Source organism: Loxodonta africana, chromosome 1, assembly GCF_030014295.1.
Source record: "Loxodonta africana isolate mLoxAfr1 chromosome 1, mLoxAfr1.hap2, whole genome shotgun sequence".
NCBI lineage: Eukaryota > Metazoa > Chordata > Mammalia > Proboscidea > Elephantidae > Loxodonta > Loxodonta africana.
Window position 1 is genome coordinate 119258862 of NC_087342.1, and position 24709 is coordinate 119283570.

The 24709-nt window shown below is 37.3% G+C and overlaps 1 protein-coding gene across 3 annotated transcripts in view; it reads right to left on the reverse strand.

Annotated features, from left to right (window-relative positions):
• Nucleotides 1-247: 247 nt before the first annotated feature.
• The window catches only part of HMGCLL1 (3-hydroxy-3-methylglutaryl-CoA lyase like 1), a 216409-nt gene continuing 191947 nt past the window's right edge, over nt 248-24709 (reverse strand). For all 3 annotated transcript variants that reach the window (XM_064287461.1, XM_064287459.1, XM_003404419.4), the window contains 2 exons: nt 8294-8419; nt 248-349 (listed from right to left, as the gene is read on the reverse strand). In XM_064287461.1, the coding sequence (XP_064143531.1) occupies nt 248-349; nt 8294-8419 (228 nt within the window). The remainder of the gene's footprint in view (nt 350-8293; nt 8420-24709) is intronic.

Sequence of the window (24709 nt, forward strand, 5' to 3'; positions counted from 1 at the left end):
TTTTTCCAAATTCAAAAGCATGTCTACAAATTTTATTATTTATCCTCAGCTTGCAGTGTACCTGAATACTGGTATTGCTTTCCTCCGACTTCACCATCTACCCAGCAATATGCATTTAAAAAGTATTTCTTTTTTCCACTCTTGTCTATTACTTCACATTTCAGAACCAGTTGACAGTAATGGCTTTCAGATGAATCTGTGTAGTTGAAATGGATCTTCCCAACCTTAAGTCACAAATTCGTTCAAGTCAAGCATTGAAGGAGGCTTGTGCTACTTTTGAGTTTGTGGTTTTATTCACTGCTTTGCAAATAAAGTCACCAGCTTCCATCACCTTGTAAAGATTCACTCCCTGGTGAGGGAAAGAAGGATACCAGGAGGAAAGGAAGATTAGGGAGAATGAAGACAAAACAGGTTCCTTTTAATTTTTTTAGCAGTTAGCCATTTTAAAACTACTAAACAAAATGTTTTCCATTATAGACTTTAGAGCAACATTTATTTTCATGAATCATGCAGCCAGCATTTTAGATTTTTCTGCGTTATTAAAACGTATCTTGAACCTTACCTTTGTATTAAGCCATGGAATAGCCATGTCTGAAAAATTCAGTGTAATGCAGGCTGGTTCGAACCACCAACCTTTAGGTCAGCAGCTGATTGCAAACCATCTGCAGCACCCAGGCTCTTACCTAAACTCAAGGAAGGATGCTAAAGAACTAGAAACAGTATACAAAATATCAATGAAGGACAATTAACATGCTAATGGTCTGCACGAATGTATAGATAAGAACTGGTTTAGGAAAAAAAAATATTTACTGTGCAAAGAAATAAACTTGATAAAGTCATACAGAATGCTCAAAGGGAGAACACATATGTGTTTCTTATGTTCAGAAACACTAATGTGACGTAATATTGAAGGAGGTAGTTGTAGGTCAACTAAAATGAAGGGCTGAGTATTTAGTACACATCTGGAACATGTTTGCCTGAGTGGTTGTATCGCCTGAAAGCATAAATAGGATCAACAATGGCTTAGGTAAATCCATGGATGACAGATCTGAAGTTGGATATGAAGGCCAAGTTCAGAGCATACTCCTCATATCTTAGGCTTGGTGTAACTTGGTATAATGGAAGGTCACCATCGAGGTCCCCGTCCAGCACCTCTGCTGTCACTGGTAGAGGCAGAGTATTAGGTGGATTAAGCAGAGATTTGCCCCATGTAGCATTTCATAAACTCTTACATCCTGCCTCAGCGTGGACCAGAATCACTGTGGGCTTACAGATGAACAGACTTAGTAGCCCTTGCTATCAAGAGATAGTTTTTAATGTTTATATAAATTTGCCTTTTTTTAAATAGACAAGTATACATATTCATAACAATGACCATAATTTTAGAAATTAAAGACATTTAAACACAACCAATTACTCTCTCTAGAAGCTTTTAGAGCACTGTCTTCTTTGGCATTTACTGCTCTCTCTTCATTTAAGAATGACCAAGGAAAATATTTTGTAAACTCACACCTGTAAATGATTTTCATTATTTCTTTTGATTATAAAATTGTTTTCAGGGTACTAGCAAATTCTTTGATTTGTGAAATTTGGTTTTGTCACTGAAATGGCCTCAGATGAAGTATTTATTAGGCATATTGAGTGTAGTATTCTTAATCCAATGATATTTAAATTTTATAAATAATTAGCTACATGTATCTTTCAAATAATTAAAACCCAGATTCAAATATGAATTAGCACCAAGCAAAATATCATATGAGGATTTCAGTCTTCAGTACTTTTCATTTTTCCAAGAATTCAATTTATAATAACTATGCAGTAGATTTTGCAAAAATCGTACAAAAGAAGAATTTAGCTTTGGCCTTTTTATAACATTTTATTCAAATAGTAGATACCATTCTGAAACCACACGGCATTTATGCTTCAGTCATTTATCAGGTGCTTAAATATGTCTCCTGATGTATGGTAGATTCTGGGATTTTTAGAACCTCAAGTAGAATATGGTTCCTTTTCTCAGGGATCTTATGGTCAAACAGACAACATAGACCCATGAATAGAAAATCTTGAGCTGTAGTTAAATCCACTGGTAGAGATATGCCCAGGTGATCATGGAGGCAGATCTGCAAAGCAGTCAATCCAGTGAGGAAACGAGAGTAGAGAGGAGTATGTCAGGGATGGTCATGAGTCTTATATGGAGAGTATGAGTCATTGAGATGAAAGCGGATGGGAAGGACATCGCAGGTAGAGAGAAGAGCAGTACAAGGCATGTGAGAAATACCATGGTACATATAGGAAATGATGGACAGAAGCAACCAAGAAAGGATAAATCAAACAGATTATGTGATTAGGCACAGCCTTCCTTTTCAGGAAATGAGAATCCACTGATGGGTGCTCAAGCAAAAGTGTAACATATTCATATTTGCATTACACATAAAATCCTCTGATGGTAGTGTGGAGGATGAATTTAAAGGCAATTCTGGAGTCTGACAGACCAGCGTGAAAGTTCGATGCCTAGGAAAGAGATAAGGGCTGTGTTAATGTAGTCATAGTGAGGACGGTGTTATGGATTGAATTATGTCTCCCCAAAATATGTGCAGCAAATCCTTACCTCTATGTCTGTGGTTATAATCCATTTAGGAATGGGTTGTCTTTGTTATGTTAATGAGGCAAGATTAGTGTAGGGTGTATCTTGAGTCAATCTCTTTTGAGATACAAAGGAGATTAAACAAGCAAGCAGAGGGAAAATGGGGTGAGATAGATGCCAAGACACATGGAGATCTCCAAGGAACTAGAACAGAAGCTGAAGAGACAAGGACCGTCCTCCAGAGCAGACAAAGAGAGAAAGGATCTCCCTAGAGCCAGTGCTCTGAATTAGGGCTTCTAGCCTCCTAAACTCAAAGTTCTGATTGTTAAAGCTACCCAGTTTTGGTATTTCTGTCATAGTAGTACTAGATAACCAAATATTTGAAAGTCAAGTCAGTGGCTCTTAGTAATTGACTGAACAAGGGACTCAGACTGACATTGAATTCTACAGAGACTTGTTAGTTTGGGTAATTGGTTGAGTTGTAGTTAATACTCAATGTAACAATCCTCCCTGAATTGTGAAATTCTTAGGAAAGGGGACAAGGCTTATTTGTATTTGCACCACAAGTTATGGAACATGGCCTGGCAAAAATTAAGTACCAACTGTCAGTTGAGTTCAGTAATTTAAATCTTCAAGAGAGAATCTGTATCTCTTCAGTGTCTGTCATGGCCATGCACTTCTAAAATAATTAACCTACTTTGTAAATTAAATAATGCTTATTCTTCACCAGAGAAGATAGGCAATAGCTTTTGGCGTTTAAAAACCAAAAACCAAATATGTTGCCATAGAGTTGATTCAGACTCATAGCGACCCCATAGAGCAGAGTAGAAGAGGCCCATAAGGTTTCCAAGGATTAGCTGGTGGATTTGAACTGCAGACATTTTGGTTAGCAGCCTGAGCTCTTAACCACTATGCCAACAGGGTTCCTTTGGTGTTAGATGTTGTTGTCAGGTGCCATCGAGTCCCTTCTGACTCATAGCAACCCTATGCACAACAGAACGAAACACTGCCCTGTCCTGCACCATCCTCACAGTTGTTGCTATGCTTAAGCCCATTGTTGCAGCTACTGTGTCAATCCATCTTGCTGAAGGTTTTCCACCTTTTTGCTGACCCTCTACTTTACCAAGCATGATAATGTCCTTCTCCAGGGATGGATCCCTCCTGATAATATGTCCAAAGTATGTGAGACATAGTCTCCCTATCCTTGCTTCTAAGGAGCATTCCGGTTGTACTTTTTCCAAGACAGATTTGTTCATTCTTTTGACAATCCATGGTATATTTAATACTCTTCTCCAACACCACAATTCAAAGGCATCAATTCATCATTAGTCTTCCTTATTCATTGTCCAGCTTTCACATGCATGTAAGGTGATTGAAAACACCATGGCTTAGGTCAGGTACCTTAGTCCTCAAAGTGACATCTTTGCTTTTCAATGGTTTAAAGAAGTCTTTTGGAGAAGATTTGCCCAATACAACGCGTCTTTTCATTTCCTGATTGCTGCTTCCACAGGTGTTGATGGTGGATCCAGGTAAAAGGAAATCCTTCACAATCTCAATCTTTTCTCTGTTTATCATGATGTTGCTTATTGGTCCAGTTGTGAGGATTTTTGTTTTCTTTATGCTGAGGGGTAATCCTTACTGAAGGCTGTGGTCTTTGATCTTCATCAGTAAGCGCTTCCAGTCCTCTTCACTTACAGCAAGCAAGGTTGTGTCATCTGCATAACACAGGTTGTCAATGAGTCTTCCTCCAATCCTGCAGCCCTGTTCTTCTTTATGTAGTCAAGCTTCTTGGATTACTTGCTCAGCATACAGATTGAACAGGTATGGTGAAAGGACACAACACTGACGCACGACTTTCCTGGCCTTAAACCATCCAGTATCCACTTGTTCTGTTCAAACAACTGCCTCTTGATCCATGTACAGGTTCCTCATGACCACAATTAGCCCACTGCCACTGCACAATTAAGTGTTCTGGAATTCTCACTTTTGCAATGTTATCCATAATTTTTTTATGATCCACACAGTTGAATGCCTTTGCATAGTCAATAAAACACAGGTAAGCATCTTTCTGGTATTCTCTGCTTTCATCCAGGATCCATCTGAAATCAGCAATGATATCCCTGGTTCCATGTCTGTTCTAAATCTTGCATGAATTTCTGGCAGTTCCTTGTCAATATACTGTTGAAGCTGCTTTTGAATGATCTTCAGCAAAATTTTGCTTGCATGTGATATTAATAATATTGTTCAATTATTTCCACATTCAGTTGGATCACCTTTCATGGGAATAGGCATAAATATGGATCTCTTCCAGTCAGTTGGCTAGGTAGCTGTCTTACAAATTTCTTGGCATAGACAAGTAAGCACTTCCAGCACTGCATCCATTTGTTGAAACATCTCAATTGGTGTTCCTTCGATTCCCGGAGCCTTGTTTTTTGTCAATGTCTTCAGTGCAGCTTAGACTTCTTCTTTCAGTACCATCTGCTCCTGATCATATGCTACCTCCTGAAATGGCTGCACATCAACCAATTCTTTTTGGCAAAGTGACTCTGTGTATTCTTTTCATACTTCCTGCATCATTTAATATTTTCCCCATAGAATCCTTCAGTATTGCAACTCAAGGCTTGAATTTTTTCTTCAGTTCTCTCAGCTTGAGAAATGCCAAGCATGTGTTCTTCTCTTTTGGGTTTCTATCTCCAGGTCTTTGCACATGTCATCATAATACTTTGTCTTCTTGAGCTGCCCTTTGAAATCTTCTGTTCAGCTCTTTTACTTCACCATTTTTTCCTTTTGCTTTAGCTACTCGACATTCAAGAGCAAGTTTCAGAGTTTCTTCTGACATTCATTTAGGTCTTTTCTTTCTCTCCTGTCTTTTTAATGACCTCTTGCTTTCTTCATGTGTGATGTCCTTGATGTCATTCCACAACTTGTCTGGTCTTCAGTCATTAGTGTTCAACATGTCAAATCTATTCTTGAGATGGTGTCTAAATTCAGGTGGGATATATTCAAGGTTATACTTTGGCTCTTATGGGCTTGTTCTAATTTTCTTCAGTTTCAACTAAAACTTACAAATGAGTAATTGACAGTCTGATCCACAGTCAGCCCCGGCCTTGTTCTGACTGATGATATGGAGCTTTTCCATTGTCTCTTTCCACAGATGTAGTTGATTTGATTCCTGTGTATTCCATCCGGCAAGGTCCACGTGTATAGTTGCTGTTTATGTTGGTGAGAAATGGTATTCGCAATGAAGAAGTTGTTGATCTTGCAAAATTCGATCATGCATTCTCTAGCATTGTTTCTATCACCAAGATCATATTTTCCAAATACAGATCCTTCTTTGTTTCCAACTTTCATATTCCAATCGCCAGTAATTATCAATGCATCCCAATTGCCTGTTTGATCAATTTCAGACTGCAGAAGTTGGTAAAAATTCTCAATTTCTTTACCTTTGGCCTTAATGTTTGGTGTGTAAATTTGAATAATAGTCGTGTTAGATGGTCACCCTTGTAGGTTTACGGATATTATCCTATTGTTGATGGCATTGTACTTCAAGACAGATGTTGAAATGTTCTTTTTGATGAATGCAATGCCATTCTTCAAGTTGTCATTCCAGGCATAGTAGACCATATGATTGCCCAGTTCAAAATGACCAATACCAGTCACTTTCAGTTCAATAATGCCTAGGATATCGAAGTTTATGCATTCCATTTCATTTTTGAAGATTTCCAATTTTTCTAGATTCATACTTCATACTGTCCACATTGTAATTATTAATGGATATTTGCAGCTGTTTCTTCTCATTTTGAGTAGTGGCACATCAACAAATGGAAGTTCCAAAAGCTTGACTCCATCCACATCATTAACGTCGACTCTACTTTGAGAAGGCAGCTCTTCCCCAGTCGTATTTTGGGTGCCTTCCAACCTGAGGGGCTCATCTTTGGGCAATATATCAGACGATGTTCCTCTGCTACTCATAAGATTTTTCAATGGCTAATTCTTTTTAGCAGTAGAGTGCCAGGTCCTTCTTCCTAGTCTGTCTTAGTCTGGAAGCTCAGCTGAAACCTGTCCACCATGTGTACCCTGGTGGTATTTGAATACCAGTGGCATAGCTTCCAGCATCATAGCAACAAGCAAGCCCCCATAGTATGACAAACTGACAGACATGTGTGGGCTTTGGTGTTTAATGAAAGTGAAATAATCCTTTTCAATAAACATTTATTGAGCATCTCTATTAAGTTCAAATCCATTAGCTGCTCCATGGGAGAAAAGACTGGTGATCTGCTTCTACAAAGATTTCAGCCTAGGAAACTCTATAGGGTAGTTCTACTCTGTCATATAGGGTCGTTATGAGTCAGAATCAGCTTGATGGCACACAACACACTCAACACACACACACAGATCAAAAAAGCACCAAATATGAGTAAGCTTTAATAGTTGCCTTCTGGCTGCAGGGGAAACTAGACACATAAACAAGATAATTATACAACCCCATGATAGGTTCAGTGGTAGAGATAGGTAAGAGAGCATGGGAACACTGAGGAGCAGCATCTAACTAACTGGAACTGGGAGATAGGGAGGGAGATGCTAGAAGATTTTTTGAGGATAGTGATATTTCACTTGCCAAGTGAAATCAAGCATGAGGAATAAGGTCATTCGATGTGATGGTGAAAGCGTGATCAAGGGGTGGAGGTGAGGAATACAATGCTACAGAAATGGGGACGACAGGCAAGTTTGGTGAAGCATGAGCACCAATGTAAGTAGAGTAAAACAGAAGGAGAGAGGGGAGAGGTCGAGAGTGAAATTTTATTTTGTAGTATAGATGATGCTTTTACCTTTCAGAAAATATTTTGAATGTCTAATAATTTGTGGAAGAAGCTCTGGTGGCCCAATAGCAAAGCTCTAGGTTGCTAACTGAAAGGCTGATGGTTTGAACCATAGGAGAAAGATCTGGCGATCTGTTCCTTAAAGATTATAGCCTAGAAAACCCTATGGGGTGGTTCTCCTTTGTCACACAGGGCTGCTACGAGTCAGAATCAACTCGAGGGCACCAAACAACAACGATCATCTATGGATAGTTTGTCTTTTATTTATTTTCTTCTTAAACAATAAGCTTCCCTACACAATAACAAGTTATGTTTACAAGCATGTTACAAAACAAGGTGCTGTTTTTTTTTTTTTTTTTTTTTTTTTTATTATAGAGCACATGGCTTTTCAGGTACTACTTATAAAGAGACTAGTATTTATGCTGTCTAATGTCTCACATGGTAAAGTATGAGTAAGTGCAGCTCTTCCACTGACCATTTCAAAAGTGTCCTTGTATCACTTCCATAAGCCCTAGTTGTCATTTTGAGAAAATCAAGATCTCAGTCTTCTCCAAATCAAACGAAAAACAAAACTCCAAAAATCAACAATCACAACAGCAATGACCCAAGCTCTAGCATGTGAAGTTAGATACAATACGAAGAAGCACTTTGGAGGCCATGAAGCACTATAAAAATGTTAAATGGCAGCATTAATGATAATTGAGTTATAGTAACAAGTTAGTTTATAAAGTCTCCCAAGGATTTCTATTGTATTTTCCCACTGTGCATTTTAGCAAATGGCAAAATTTCAGTAAACCTTTGACCTAAAAATCACTTCCCAAACCTTTCGAAGCATTCCAATTTGAACTGCAAGGAACCATGAATATTAAAATTCGGTAAAGTAACTTACTGTATTGAGCCCCAGGCCATTAAGCATATATATCAAATCCTCAGTGGCAACATTCCCAGAAGCACCTTTTGCATAAGGGCAACCACCTAATCCAGATACAGCAGAGTCTACCACGTTAATCCCCATCTGGAAAACAAACCAAAACACTTTAGGCTAGTGTATTTATGGCATGTAAATTGTTGAATTTCTATTTAACCTGTGGTTAAGAGCAAAAAAGCAAAATCTAAACCCATTATTCAAACATATTTACTTACTCATCAACTGCCGGCTAGCATGGTCCTTGTCTTAGATTGCAAAGAGCTGTTGTCTCTTATGTTAAGAGAAACTTTGCTAACATAAAAAACAACAGATATTTGGAATTTAAGAATTAAATTGGAATTAGAATAACCTTAGATCAAAATAAAATGGGGTGATTCATTGATACTAGTAGGGCTTGTAGGTAGTGGAGTACAAGACAAACTCACTTGCAGGCTTTACATATTCTCCAACTAGTTCCCTAGGATTATCCTGAAAGTATTACATAAACAACATGAGGTGTCCTCAACACTGCAACTCAGGTTCAAGGTGCCTTGGAAGACTAGTGGGTGTGGGGGCTGGGGAGTCACTGTGTTTAAAATAGGGTTCTATGGGCACAATTCACTCATTCAATTCGTTTCCTCTTTATTGAGTCATTACTTTGCACACAAAACTCTGCTACTTTAGGAGAAGTGAAGAGACAGTGAAAAGGCAAGGCACCTACCACTAACAATAGCGCTAACTCACATTTACTGGGTTGGATACTATTCTTAACGGTTTTAGAGTATTAATTTACAATTCTCACAAAAACCCATTATGTGGATACTCATACCATACCCAAATCACAAATGAGGAAACCTAAGTACAGAGGAGTCAAATGATTGCCCAAGGTTACTATTTGGTAGGTGGTGTCCCTCTGACTCTAGGGAATTCACGCTGTAGCCCTTGGAAACGGGCAAATTGGTTCATGATTATATGCTTGGGGATATCAGCGATGGGGGAGATGTGTGTGCTGAAGGAGTAGATTTTAGAGCAAATAGCTGAGAATCAGAATAAATAAATGCAAGACTCTGAATTTCTTAGTTAACATCATTTTCGAACTAATTGATCTCCCCAGGGTTCAAAACTGCATAGCTAATATGCAGACATACCTGAAAAAGGCAGACACAATCTGGGTAAGGCTAGCTGGAAAATGGTCTTTTCCTCTTTCCTAGTATCAAAGTAGCTCTAGACAGGGATTCTCTTTCAGTAACATCTGTTTACAAATATCTTGAACCAATTCTATGAAGAATATGTGGGTTTAATGTTTAAATAAGCATATCTAAGAACCAAACCAAACCCGTTGCTGTGGAGTCGATTCTGATTCATGGCAACCCCATGTGTGTCAGAGTGAAATTGTGCTCCAAAGGGTTTTCAATGGCTTATTTTTTGGAAGCAGATCACCAGGTCTTTCTTCCCAGGAGCCTCTGGGTGGACTCTAACCTCCAATCTTTCAGTTAGCAGCCAAGCACATTAACTGTTGGTACCACCCAGGCATTTCAAGTAAATTTAAAGAGAGTTTATTCAAGTACACATTACCTGTGAAGGAGAATATTAGGTATTAGTTCCTTTTAAAGTCCTTCATTTAGAAAAGAAAAAAAAGACAGTACTTCTTTAATATTTCTTTTTATACAAAATAGTTGCTATCCAAAAGGTTGACAGTTCAAATCCACCAACCACTCCTTGGAAACCCTATGGGGCAGTTCTACTCTGTCCTATAGGGTCGCTATGAGTCTGAATCAACTCGACAGCAATTTTTTTTTAATTAAATTGTAGTTATCTTCCCCAGAAATAAAGTTCTACTCAATGGATAGTGTTACGCATATACTATTAAAAAAAAAAAAAACCCTATAGTAACCCTACAGGACAAAATATAACTGCCCCATAGGATTTCCTACGGGAACGGCTAGTGGATTCATACTGCCAACCTTTTGGTTAGTGGCAGAGCCCTTAACCACTACACCGCCAGGGTGCCATGTACTAATTATATGTTCTTAATCCTAACACAAGCTGTTATGGAAGTTTCTAGTTGTTGTCTTGTAAGAAAATAAATTTTAATATATATGTTTCTTTTACATCTACTTCCTTATTCTATTAAAATGATGTAAACAAAGTCTTAACAACTCACTAAGATAACGCCTTCTCTTCGTTAGTTCTATAGGATACATAGGGTGAATTATTTGTACCCTACCACTGAAATCATTGTATTATAGCAAATGGCATTACATTTACTATAACCCGATCATATATTTGAAGAAAATTGTTGGGCTATTTAGCTTATCATATAAGAGATTTTCTGCATTAAAAGATTGCTCTTAGATACTTCCTATTCCCCCTCTCCGAACACAAGCCCTGCTTTCATGTTCCTGATGTGTGTGTAAGTACTGAAGTGCAAGCTTTCATTACACCGTGTTGCAAACACAAAGCATGTTTTTTGAAGAAAAGTACACCTTAATATGAGTAAACCACAAGGTGGCAATGTAGTGCCAAAATCTGCCAAGTTAAAGCTTGCATTTACAATCCAACTGTGTGACAGCTGAAGAAAATGACAAACACAAATACATAGCTTTTTATTAGTGAAATAAATACGTTTCTTGCTTTTAAAATTAGGAAACTTTTATTAATGGTGTATAGGTTCTGGGTTAACACAAGAAACTGTGGTTCAATGCAGTCAGTATATTTTTGTTTATTCTTCTTTTGACACTAACATGTTTATTAAGCACAATCTATGTGATAGTCCTGTGTACCTCTTGGAGTTTAGTTAGCATTAGAAATCAAAATTCCTCCATGTTTTGTTTTTCACTGAAAAGTAGCTTACTAAGATCAAAGAAGAAATTCTCTCTAACGCTTAGAGAACAAATGCTTCCTTGAAGATAAAACAAACCCAGAGCTCAAATGATCAAGGTGTTCTTGGCTACTGCTTTTCTCAAAACTCAAGATTAAAGCTATCAACCCAGTGGGCCAAGACATGATAAACCTGGTGAGGTTGGTACACCCACTTGAGCTTTTCAAATATATGTTTGGACTTACAGAGTTGAGGAAAATGGCCACTGGTGTTTTGTTTTTTTTCCATCAGTGGCCACTTTTTCTGGAAAATGGTAAATTGGCTGGCTGTAGCTATATCATGACTGTATTGTTTCTGTACTACCATCTTAAGTGAACCTCAAGGAGTATTGATTTTGTGTAGTGCTTCGATGCTCAGGTTATGCCAATATGCCAACTGAAGGAAAAGTATCATTTCAACTTTTTTGGCACTAGAAGTCCTTATCCTCCAAATGAACATGACATGTACAATAAGAAAAGGAGTGAAAAAAGATCATTTTGCAAAAATTACAATCTGCTATGTATTGACAATATCAAAATATCAAATGAAATTTAAGATTTCAAGTACTGTGGTTACTAAAGTCTTAAGTAACACACAGAATTTTTGCAAGGTTGTTTTTTTAAATGTCTACCTTTTTTTACCCTTTAAGATCAAATTTTGTTTTCAAATTTTTTAATAATATTTCATTAATTTAAAATTAAAAAAAATGTCAGATAGTATGGAATTACCCACTTTTGCATTTAATATTCGGGGCGGGGGGAGGAGGCAAAGGTAGAATAAAATATAGAAAATAAAATATGCTAATTTTCCCAAAATATTTCTTCTTAACTTGTTCCTTATAGCCAATATTTCCTCCAGCAAATGATGACAATTACCTGTATGTGGGGTTCTACTTCCTGTCCAGGGGAAGGCTAGACATCACTAATGGATAACAAAACTCTTTGCAATAAGCCTAGATCTTGCCTTGAGATGCTTCTCAATCAGCACTCTAAATAGCTACTATATATTGAGCTATGGTAGACCTGAGAATCATATTTGCCATTCTTCTGCATTATAGGCATAATGTCACACTATGTGAGGCACAGGTTATGAATATTTAGCATACATGAATAAAGCCCAGTATTTTAATAAATTGAAATATATACCAAATTGCTATGTAATTAATGATAGGCATAAGCTACTGTGATTATTAACGCTTTTATATAACACCTCCCATCTTTCAGGTTTCCCTACATGGTTTGTTCCTACTTGCCTTAGCACACTGAATGAGATAAATTATATTTTTACCTTTAGTTGGTGCATTTCAAATTGAGATAGCAATGGGAATGTCTACATAGAAAGGGGTAAGAAAATGGGTGAACAGATAAGGAAATTCTAAATTTCACTGAGAAAAAAAAAATCAATAGGTAACATATGTCAAATGCAAGTGCTTGACTACTAGCTGAAAGTTTGCTGGTTCAAGTCCACTCTGAGGCACCTCGGAAGACAGGCCTGGCAACTTGCTTTGGAAACATCGCAGGCTTGGACACCCTATGGAACGGTTCTACTCTGGACACATGGGGTTGTTGTGAGTCGGAATCAACTCAATGGCAACAAATAATAACTATTATGTCATATACTTTACATATGATTAAGCCTCAGAACATTGTGAAGTGGTAGTAATATATGCCCATTTTACTGATGGTGAGTGACTAGATTTCTTCTTGGAAACATCTCAGGTGTTAGAATATATCCAGCTCCAGTCACCACTGTGGCTCCTACCTGCCTGTTGCAGTGTTTCTTGTAATGAAATCATCTGAGTACCAGGATTGTCTGTTGTCACAGCTAAAAATGCAGACTTCTGTGCTCTACTCCAAAATCTGATTTTTTTTTTTCTTGTAGAGCCCAACTATATGCATTGTTTCAAACTCAAAGATGACTTTTATGGACAAAAAAGTTTGAAAGTCTCTTATTTTAACTACTCGTCTGTGGCAGATAGTGCTAGCGCTTCACCAAAAATGTTTCTTCTTCTTCCAGGACTCTCAGCTAGATCATATTACCAAGGTGTCCTTGTGGTTAGATTTGACCATGTGAATGTATGTTAGCCAGTGACTTTGAGCAAAGTGGTGTAGGCCATTTCTAGAACAAGTCTTTTCAGAAACTATGTGCCTCCTTCCTTTGAATGGAAACCCTGGAGGCGTAGTGGTTAAGTGCTACCAGCTGCTAACCAAAGGGTCGGCAGTTCAAAATGCCAGGCGCTCCTTGGAAACTCTACTCTGTCCTATAGCGTTGTTATGAGTCGGAATTGACTCCACGGCACTGGGTTTGGTTTTTTGTTTCCTTTGAATAGCCAAACGCAGATGACAATCAGGCCTTAGGGAATGATGAGTCACAATATGAGAGAATCCTGGGTCCCTAAATGACCACCTGGAGGAGACATGCCCACTGAGGAACATGTGCACTCGAATGCTAAGTGAGAAACAAACATTCGTGTGTTTGAGCCATTATTCATTGTAGGCTATTCACTGTCATAGCAGTGTAGACAATTGTAACTAATATACCATCTAATATGGTTGGATTAAAATCTACCACCTTACTAGCTCTTTTCTATTTGTTCCATCTGTTCTTTGTTTTGTTTTTCCTCTTCTGCTTTCTCTTTTGTTAACTGAACATTTTTAATGATTCCATTTTATTTGTATACCTCCTATTTAAATTAATTGTTGCCCTGAGGTTTACGATTATTGTTGTTGTTGTTGCTATGCATCTTTAATTAATATAATCTACTTTTTTTTTTTTTTACTTTTAAATAATACTATACCATTCTCATGAAGGTAAGGACCATACATGCATATATTCTCAATTCCTTCTATTCATCTTTGAGCTATTATTTCCCTACCTTTTACTCTTACATAGCATGAGCCCATGATACATGGCCTCTCCTTTTGCATCAGGTGGACAGTTATCATTTAAAGGAATAAAAATAAAGACAAAAAACTGGATTATACCTTAATTTCTTCCATTTCTGAGTTTTTGGAAGAAACTTGTCTAGAATAAGGAGAGCAGAGATTCAAATTCTAGCTTTTGGTGAACACCCACTTTTTGGAGGTAAGAGGAAGAAGATGAGTTCATGAAAGAGACAAGCAGTTCAGGAGGAAGGAAGTTCAATGTCACAAGCCACGGTGGAAAGAATTTCTCTACACACTTATACCACAGTGTTGAATGCTGCAGAGTGTTTTAAAAAAATGACAGTTGAGAAACTCCTTTGAGCTTATGCCATTGAAAAATTTCCAGAGTCATTTCAACAGAGTGGCAGGACAGGAGAGGGCTCTCAATAGATATAAACACAAAGCATACAACCTAACACTTAAGGGGTCAGTTTCAGCAGACAGACTTCCGTTTGAACATGCTTTGCCATCTGTTAACTGTGTGATCCTGATGCTTCCTCTTTACCTCTCTGTTCCTTCAACTATAAAATAAGTATAAGAGTACCTATTTACAGGCTTGCTGAAGGTTCAAAGAGAGCATTCATGGAAAACACTTACCATGGGACTTGGCAGAGACAGCACTCACATAAGGCTGGCTTTAAAAAGAATGTGTTAAGGATATAGAACCAGATGGAGGGGATGTAGTGATGAAATGGAGAGTTGTAGCAGAAGTTGGAAAGGTATGCAAATAAAAAGGTATGGGAAACATGTGAGACATGTAAGTTGGAGGCCATAAAGGACAGGACTAATTGAAGTAAAGGATGATGCCAAACACAGAGGAGAAAATTAACAGAAAAATGAACTTACAGAGGTGGGAATGGTTTATGATTAAGGCAGAAACAGGGAGTGAGCCTGAAGATTAATAGAGAGAACTTTCCTTTGAGGTAGGGTGAAAGGAGGTGACAGTCAGAGGTGCAGAGATATTTTAAAGAACAAAGATACTGAATTTCTGCAGAAAATAACCTGCCGATCTTCTCAGAAACATAGTAATTGAGTGCATCTATGGAGGGTCCTGGGCCCTGGTGCTACAGTGGTTAAGCATTTGGCTGCTAACCAAAAGGTCAGCAATTCAAACCCACCAGCTACTCCTTAGAAACCCTATGGGACCATTCTACTGTGTCGTATAGGGTCATTATGAGTCAGAATGGACTCACTGGCAACAGGTTTGTTTTTTGGGGGGATGGAGGGCCCAGTAAATACCTGATCCTCTCTTTTCTGGCTCCCTAACTTGTGCTTCTCTGAGACCCAGATCTCACGTCACACTTCAGTGCGCATACAAGGAGAGATGGATGGAAATAATGTCAGTGAGGATGGGGGGGTGGGGGTGGGCAAATCAATAACACTATGTAAAAAATATCTAAGAGTAGAGGTCACCATTTATTTTAATAGGAATATACCAATAACAGATTTTTAGCACTAGATAATTTAGTATAAATCACTTGTACAATTGATCAATTGATCTAGAAGTTCCAGAGCTCTTAGCACATTTGCCCAAAAGCACATAGATAGTTAGGTACAGAGATGGATTCAAAACTTAGGCCTTCTTGTTTCTGGAATTTCACTGATAGGAGGTAAATAATTCCCAGTTCCATATTGGGTGTTACTGGGAAGCCTATCTAATATTGTGAAAATAAAACTAAATGTTAAGCAAAAAAAGGAATCTGGAAAAAAAAGTTAAAAACACAATGGTATGGGCAAAGACTGAATAATGATATCAATAGTCACAAATCACAGAGGTCTTATAAAATGTGAAAATCAAATTACTGAATAAAATAAAACCAACAAACTACACACTTCAGTTTCATGAGGGCAAGAACCTCACTTTATCTCACTCTTAGTATATGGCACAGTGCTTAGAGCATAAAAAGTTATTATTCAAATATTTTTGAAAGAATAATTGAAAAAAACAGTGTTCATAGAACCATAATTTATACAATATCAAGACCTGGTTGCAGGTATGACTATGGAGTGTCAGAAATGAACCTGATACAACTACATTCAAGACATCACACTACATACTAAGGATACAAAATTAAATGAAACATTTTAGTGGATCATCACCTATTTTATCTTCTTAAATCTCCTTCTCTGGGAAGTGGCTTCTCATAGATTTTTAGAAATTGTTTGTTTATTTGTTTGTATGCTAAGTAAAAAAAAAAAAATGCTGAGTAACTCTGTATTAATCCTAACTGCAACTGACTATACCTGAATTGGGTCAATCACAATCCCCTCCCATAGAATTTGGACAGAGACAAAGACAGATCTATCCTTGTATGAGAAGAGATATATAGTGTATAAGCTACAATAGATTTTTTTTTTTTTTGCCATGAGCGAGGCGAAGTAGAGAAATTTGACCCGTAGTAAATATTTTTTTTTTTTAAAAGGGAAAATGAAGCACAGCTGAATCAAAGAAACACTACCCGAATTTTTGACAGCTTTTCAGTCCTTCCTGAGGTCCAACTTCATTCCTTTCCCCACTTGGTTTTTTAACTAACACCCCATTGTGCTTGTGGCTGCCATGAAGTCAGGCTAACCTGAAGGCAGCTAACAACAGCAACAAGTGGAGGATGATCCATTAACTGGATTGGATATAGAATCAACTTTAGTGAAAGGCTAAAAAAAAAGTTGCTTTCTTAAAAAATCATTATAGACATAGAAAACTTGATGTTTAACACATGATGTTTCTCCAAGCATCCCTGATTGTTCAAAACGAATTCATTTTTATGTTTCATTGTATACCCATTTCCACTTGCTCATCTGTGTCTGGGGTGATTTCATGGCTCTGGTAATGCTCAAATTCATGGTTAAAATTCTTGTAACCTGAAGCACTGGTCTCCATTGAGCAGTAAAATAATTCAGAAAGATATGACAAGTGTTTGGTGTTTTCTGGGTCCCTGAGAATGGCCCAAGGCTCCCCTTCTTTGCGGAGCACCAGAGGTGAGACGGGAGAGATGGGTGATAGAGAGTCCAGATAAGTTTATGGAAACCCTGAAGCAGAGGCGACAAGTCCTGGCTTCAGAAGGTGTAGACTGGAAGGATTACAAGGCTCTTGTAAGATGTACATCCAGCTGGCTGGGATGCCAAGGCAGCAATGTCTAAGTGAAATCCCTTGGCAAGTGGGGCTTAAGGCAGTCTTACAAATAGGGTGCTCCAGCCTATCACAGAAAGCATCTATCAGTTTTCCACTTTCCCATGAAGGGCTGAGAGAGTGCTAGTAGGCATGAAGGGTCTAGGACCTTGACCAGAAAGGTGCAGAGAGTATGAGCCATCAACTACAGACTATGGCTAGGGTCCTATCTTAAAGGCAGAGACTGAACGAGTGGGAGAACTGCATCTCCAGGGAGTCAAGAGAGCGCTAAGGATGTCATCAGACCAGGTGACCCCCCCCACCAATGCCAGGATAATACTGAAGTCCCCCTCAATCTCAGCTCATTCACAAGAAGAGGAAGAGATGGGGGAGAAACTTCAGACCCTGTGCTTTGATTGAAAAGTGACTGGGATAATTCATACATGTATTCAGCCATTTATTATTAGTAGACACATGTTTGGAGGCATTTAAACTGCAAGATTCATTAGACTGCACATTGTCATATACTTACATGCATATAGCATACTATTATGTACAGTAAAAAGTACAAAATATTTGATAATATTACTCCATTGTATGAGTATACCAGTGATCATGAAAACGGCACAGGATCAGCCAATGTTTTATTCTGTTACACATAGGTGACTAGGAGTCAGAGGCAATTCGATGGCAACTAACAACAACAACACTCTTGTGGTTCAGTCCAGATAGCTCAAGTTCAACTATAAATGACATTTACCAAGGGCCCTGCTAACTCTGCAGCTGCCACCGATCAAAATATCAAACAAGAAGATATTTATGGTAAGAATGATATTAATGTTTCTAAACAGGGAGCACAATTCGAAAGAAGAGACAAGGCTAAGTACGCATGAAGTCAGAATGGGTTTTTCTGCAACCAAAAACAGTCCACTTGAAGTCAATTATTCAAAGAAGTTAGGAAAGCAAAAGTAGGTATAATTGCAGTTAAACATATAGGAGATGAAGCAGTTTTGGAGCAAGCCAACATATCTGGAAAGCATGATAAAATCAATTGTTGAGGCAGTTGTGGGTCTCTATCTTATAAAAAAGTTGCAGATAGAAAATAGTTGTAGTGGCACTGGGGTGGGAACATAGTTAAAGATTATTTTGTCATCCAGAAAGTACACATATTCTGTATGATTCCAGAGGAAAATAGAGGGAGATTTTGGTTGATTATGAGGGATAATTCTCTAGCCATTTACTGCTGCCCAAACTTAAATGGGTTGGCACTCACAAAAATGGCCTCCCTTCCACTGGATGTATTCAAAGGCAATCTAGCAGTTGTAGAAGGAATTCCTGCTCTTATTGAAGCCATGGAGCTTTGATGGCCTCCAGAGTTTCATTTACTCCTAAGCCTTTCTACAAATGCATATAGAATTTAGCTTGCTCAATCATGTGTACTTCTGTCATAATGTTCTAAACATAGCCAAAGTGAAAATAAAATGTTGAGGGTTTCTGCTATTGTAATTTGGGACAGCACCATTACTTGTGGCTGATACTGTCCTTGGCATCAGAATTGTTCAGAGGCAAATTCTAAGCCAGGACATAGAGGCTTCTTGGGAAATCCACACGCACATAAACCTCCAGGTGCAGACAACTAGGATGTTCAGTGCTAATAACTAAGAAAAAGGCACATAAAACATAATTTTAAAATAAATATACTTGTTGAAGATTAATATTATGGCAAGGCTGCCAAATACAACTAGGCTTGCCAAAGCTTCAATGCGATCTTCAACATACTGCAGTATTTTTTTTTAACCTTCATACTTTCAAGCACTTAAAATTCAATGCCATCCTTAGTTAAGAATCAAAATAAATAGCCAGAGAAGATATTTGCATCTGAGTCAAATTCGAGTGCTGTTTACCTCAATGGATAGATAATTTTCAGAGGAGAAAAAAGTCAACAATTGGAAGTGCAGGAAAATACATCAAATATTAATCATGGACAGAATTAGATTGATATGGTCAAAATACCTGGGCAAGAATACAAGTTAGGCTTCTCAATTTTCACAATCAAATGTGACAGGTGTCACTTATTCCTCTGATTTCGAAGAACATATTCCTATGGTAGTCAAGTGTCTATTTTCTCAGAGAGCTCTTCCTTGTTGGTCTCTTCTCTGCATTTTATCATACCGGACTGATCACTGCAGATTGCATTCCCCAAGTTCCTATCATCTGGGTCCTGCTAGGTTCCACCAACAGAAGGTTCTGATGGTAGGGAGAAACAAGAATAGACTAGAGGCGCCCCAGAGGTCATGGTCCCCGGACCCTCTGTTAGCCCAAGACTGGAACCGTTTTCGAAGCCGACTTTTCAAACAGGGATTGGGCTGGACTAAAAGACAGTAAATGATACTGGTGAGAAGCTGGCTGAATGGACACAGGGAATACAGGGTGGAGAGGAAGAGTGTGCTGTCTCATTAGGGGAGAGCAGCTAGGAGTGCATAGCAAGGTGTAAGTTTTTGTATGAGAGACTGACTTGATTTGTAAATTTTCACTTAAATCACAATACTAAAAAAAAATTGAGGTGCCCAGGGTGCAATTTTTCAAAAGACATTTACTCTAAAGGCTGTGGAAGTGTAGGGTCAGTGCCTGAGAATGAGTGTTCCTTAAATTTTATGCTATAAACACCTGGTTTGCCTAACCCTAATTCAGGCCCTGCTAATCTCCAGATTGCCTCTTTGTTGCCTGTTTTGTTTTAGAGTTCTCCCATCATCTGTACAACCAATTCCCTATATTCAATTCCTTCTATGTCTCCTGTTATAGTTGGACCTTGAAAATCCCAGTATCCTCTCCAAGAAGTTTAATTTTTAATTGTCTTCTATCTAGAACTTGTCAAAGTCACACTGAGAGAAGTGATATTTAAGGAAGCACTTCAAGGAAAATATACATCTTGTAAGTACTTGAATTCTATCCTTATATCAATTTAGTTCCTCGGAAAAGCCTATACCTGGATCTCATTAACCCAGACAGCTACAGAGATGGCTTTTCTCAATCCATTTTAAGGCTATTCTCTTAGCAGTCATTTACAGACATTAAAAAATAAAATAAATAAAAGTCTTTTTATTTTCTCCCCACATTTACCTTAAAAAAATGCTTACTGGAGTCATTATTCATTAATTTTACTATATTGTATCCTGTAGTAATCAGGATGATTAAGCTGAAATATTTTAGCCAAAAAAAAGGGGGATGGGTGGATTTATTGGTTCACTTAACTGAAATTTGGAAAGAGTTCAGTGGAGCTAATCTTGGTAAAAACTGGAACCAGGGACTACAATACTATCAGCTCTCTCTGTCTGTCTCTGACTCTCTCTTTCCTTTTTCTTTCTCTCATCATTTCTTTTCTCTGTGTGTTGGCTTTATTTTTTCATGCATGTTATGCCCCAAAGTCACAGGGTTTTATGTAAGAAGAGAATTCTTTTTCATAAACTCCAGCAAGAAACCTCCTGAGGAAGGAATCTCTATTGCCTTAACTTGAGTCACATGTCCACCCCTGAACTAGTTATTGAAACCAGGGTACTAGAGGACAAAGAGTGCCTGAGCTGAGACCATGAGCCCACCTTCATAGCTAGGAGTTGGTATGTATGTGTGCGTGCGTGCGTGCTTTCGAGGAATGGTACTGCAATTTCTAGGCCCTCACAAGAACAACATGGTTGGAGTGGTGGAGAAATAGTTTCCTAGAGGAAAGGAGATGTTCTTTTAAGCCATTTAAAGTTCGATACCAGACAAAAAATTATTTCTTTAAGTCTTTGTTTTTAGGAAACTTAAAAAATGTTTAATGCTCAGTGGTGGTAAGTGTTTATCCTATCATTGAATAGTTATTTATTGAGTTTCTACATTGTTCTGGGTGCTAGTCATACATCAGTTGAAAATAAAGCATATAAAATCTGTACTTTCATGGAACCAACTTTCTAATGGGAGGAGAAAAACTATACATAGATAGTTACATATATATACACAAACATATATATATATATCACTTATGAGAGTCAGGAAAAAAGATAATAATGCAGGAAAGCAACTGACAAACTAATAAGGTCAGGACAAGTGCCCTGAGAAGGGACGATGCTTGGTGTGTTTAAAGAGCAGTAAGGAGGCCAGTGTGACTGGAGCAGAGGGAGCCAGGGAGATAGTGTTGGAAAAGAAGATCAGATACATAGCAGGGCCAGATCTTGTGGGCTTGTATATTTTAATCAGGTCAGTATCATTAACGTATCAGTTTGCAGTCTTGATCACAATTTTTTCCAGTGATATAAATTAGAATAGAAAAATATCATTGTTCACTGCAATCTCTTTTACATCAAAAAATGCTTTGTTGTTTGATAGTTGACAACAATTTGAATAAATAAGCTAAAGCTTACTAGGAGGCATGTTACAAGCCAAAGTTCATGTGAAACTCAACAAATTAATTAAGGTCAGGTTATGCTTTCCTGCCAATTAAAATATGTTTACTTAAACTATCCTCTAGTTGATTACATGAGATTTTTGTTTCATACTGGATGGTACAATATGAATTTCATAACTGTCTATTAGTAGAATAAGTTCTAATTTTACAGTATGACCTCTTCTGTAAAAATTACTATGGAATGATAGCTCTTAGAACACTCAGTTTTATGGAAAGAGTAAATCAAGCAATCATCCAATATTTACTAATTATTCACTATGTATAAGATTTAGCATGTCAATATATTTAAGACAAAGTCTTTGACTCTAAAGACTTATACTCTAGTAAGAAATATGTGATGTATATATGAGAACTTAAAAAAGGGAGATTGTGAGAAGTGCTACTTCAGATCTATTAATACATGGATTGTGAAGAGTTCAAGGGGGAAGCATATTATTTCAGGCTGGGTTAAATAAGGCAGGTGTCATGGAAGAAATGACATGTGAATTTGGCCTTACCGAGTAGAAGTATCCCACAGACAGCGGCTTTAAAAAGAACTAAAAATAACACCAATGACTAAACTTGTTAATAACAGTTTCCTGTTTACTGACTTTTGACATGAGCCCTGACATAATAATGCTGGATCCCTCCTCCTCCACAGCATAATTTGGGAACAGTATCCTAAAATATTCGTTCAATATTTATTAAAATATATTTAAGTGGCTTTTATGTACAAGTCACTGTAGGGAATATAAATACATGTTAAGATACAATATTATAAATAATTCTAGCAGCTAAAAAGAATGGATTTAAATGTAGACACATATACACACATAGATACATAGAGTGACATGTATATCTATATCTAAGTATCTCTGTGTGTATCTTTTGGCTATATTACATAGAAACTTCTTAATTTAGAATTCTCACTGTCAGAGAGAGAATCTTCTTTACAACTAAGGTTTATAGAACATCTGTAAGCTCTAGTGAATTTCTTAATACAAGTGTGTCTGTAATTGCTAAATATTTCAAGCTGGTACCTAATCTTGTATCGATTAGTCACATTATCTCACATGCCCAGGAGGAATTTATATCAAAGTTTGTGAGCCATCTAACAAACGCACACAGGCCTCTGTAATATACAGCCATACTGTAGACATTTTACAGAGGTGGAACTCTCCCAGGCAGCATTTCTCACTAAGTGTAACAGAAATCCAAAACTTTCCACAAAATGAAACAATATATTATAGATACATAAAAAGCAGTTATTTATTACAATTAACAGAAAATTGGTATTTTCAGGTTGGTATTCAGCTCTAAGCTCCACATTTTCACTTTGCTAGTGGCAAATGACAAACAATTGAAATACACAGAAAGCATTAAAGTTTAATTTTAACCATGGTTTTGACCCTTTTCAACTACCACTCTTGATAAGCACTACTTAAAAGCAGACAAAGCCTGATGGAACAGAGTAGTGGTGGATTTGTTTGGATTTTTGCTGTTCATTAATGGCATACTCAACTTTGAAAAAATCACTTTACTTCTTGGGGTTCCAGTTTCCTCATTTGGAAAGTAAGGAATTGAATTAGCTCCTTTGGAGTTCTAACTTTTAATGTCTATAAGAATATTCTTAAAAAAAAAAAGGAAAGGAAGAATAGAGTTCATTGCTCTCCTAATTAGAAATGAAATGAGAGATATTTAAGAGCTCTCTATAAAATTTTTAAAAAATGGCCTTCAAGGTACCAATATTTTTACCCATCGAATATTTCATATCATACATTTATAGCACAGAGTCTTGCACATGGTAAACAAGCTGTTTATAAATGTTTGTTGATTAAGGGCACATAAAGAAACTAGCATGTTTACTGTTAGAATTTTCTCAGGACAGAAGAAAAAAAAAAGCCTCTTCTAAATCACAGTTTTAGATGTTTTCTAAGAACAGATTCCTCATAGGTCCTAAGGAAGTTATATATACTTTTGCTAGAAAAAAAATTCACATACATAGACACAAACTCAAATTTGTATGTATCAGTCTTATCCATGGACAACATTTTTCTAAAAGAAATATCCTGAATTCACTTAACTGCAGTCTTTATTCACAAGGGGAAGAATTCTATTCTTATTTATGAGCACTGTAACCCATGTAGAGTCCCTGGGTGGAGCAAACAGCTAGGATTTCAGCTACTAACCAAGAGAGTGGCAGTAAGAATCCACCCAGAGGTGCATCAGAATAAAGGCCTTGTGATTTGCTTCCAAAAGATCACAGCCATTGAAAGCCCTAAGAGGCAGCTCTACTCTGAAACACACGGGGTTATCAAGAGTTAGAATCAACTCAATGGCAGTTGATTTGTTTGCTGTTGTTGGTTTTGGTAGTCCATGTATCTCAACAATTTTGTATTAGTGATTATCTTCTAACCAAATTTCTGAAATTTAGTATGAACGTAAGTTTTGACATGATTTTTTTTTTACTTATTTTTACAGCACCAGCAACATTTAAACATTCATCTGCCCAAGTAAAGTAGGAAATCTCAATGAGACATAAAGTATAAGATGTAATACTGTCTCATAGGAAACAACTTTAATGTGTGTTATTAAAAGATTTTTGCCCTTACGGTACTGCTACAGGATTTTGAACCAGCATCACTTAAAAATCTATGCTCTGAAAATAAAAATACTGAAAAACAAACAACAAAAAAATACAACCCAATTTTGGGTCTACTCGGTGTTTTGTTGACAACCAGTGTCATCTGGACATTCTTAGTTTTTTTTTGAGAGTCAATGGTTTTTTTTGAGAGTCAAAAGGAGAAACATGTGGAGTTCGTTCTTCAGCCTTCTGAAACCTTCAGCGGTGAGGGCCACATGTATGTAGAGTATTCTGGAAGTTAAAAACATCACATCGGAATTCTCTAAATAACATAATACTATAAGAATACTACTGCTATCAGAATGGCTTGGTTAGCGTTCCAATACCTGCTGTTCAGTCTAAGGGGTGGAGAGGGTACACTCAAATATACAAAGATGTTGCTAATTTTGAAATACAGTAAGGGTTTGGTAGAACACTTGCCACATGGTAAGAACAAAAATGCAA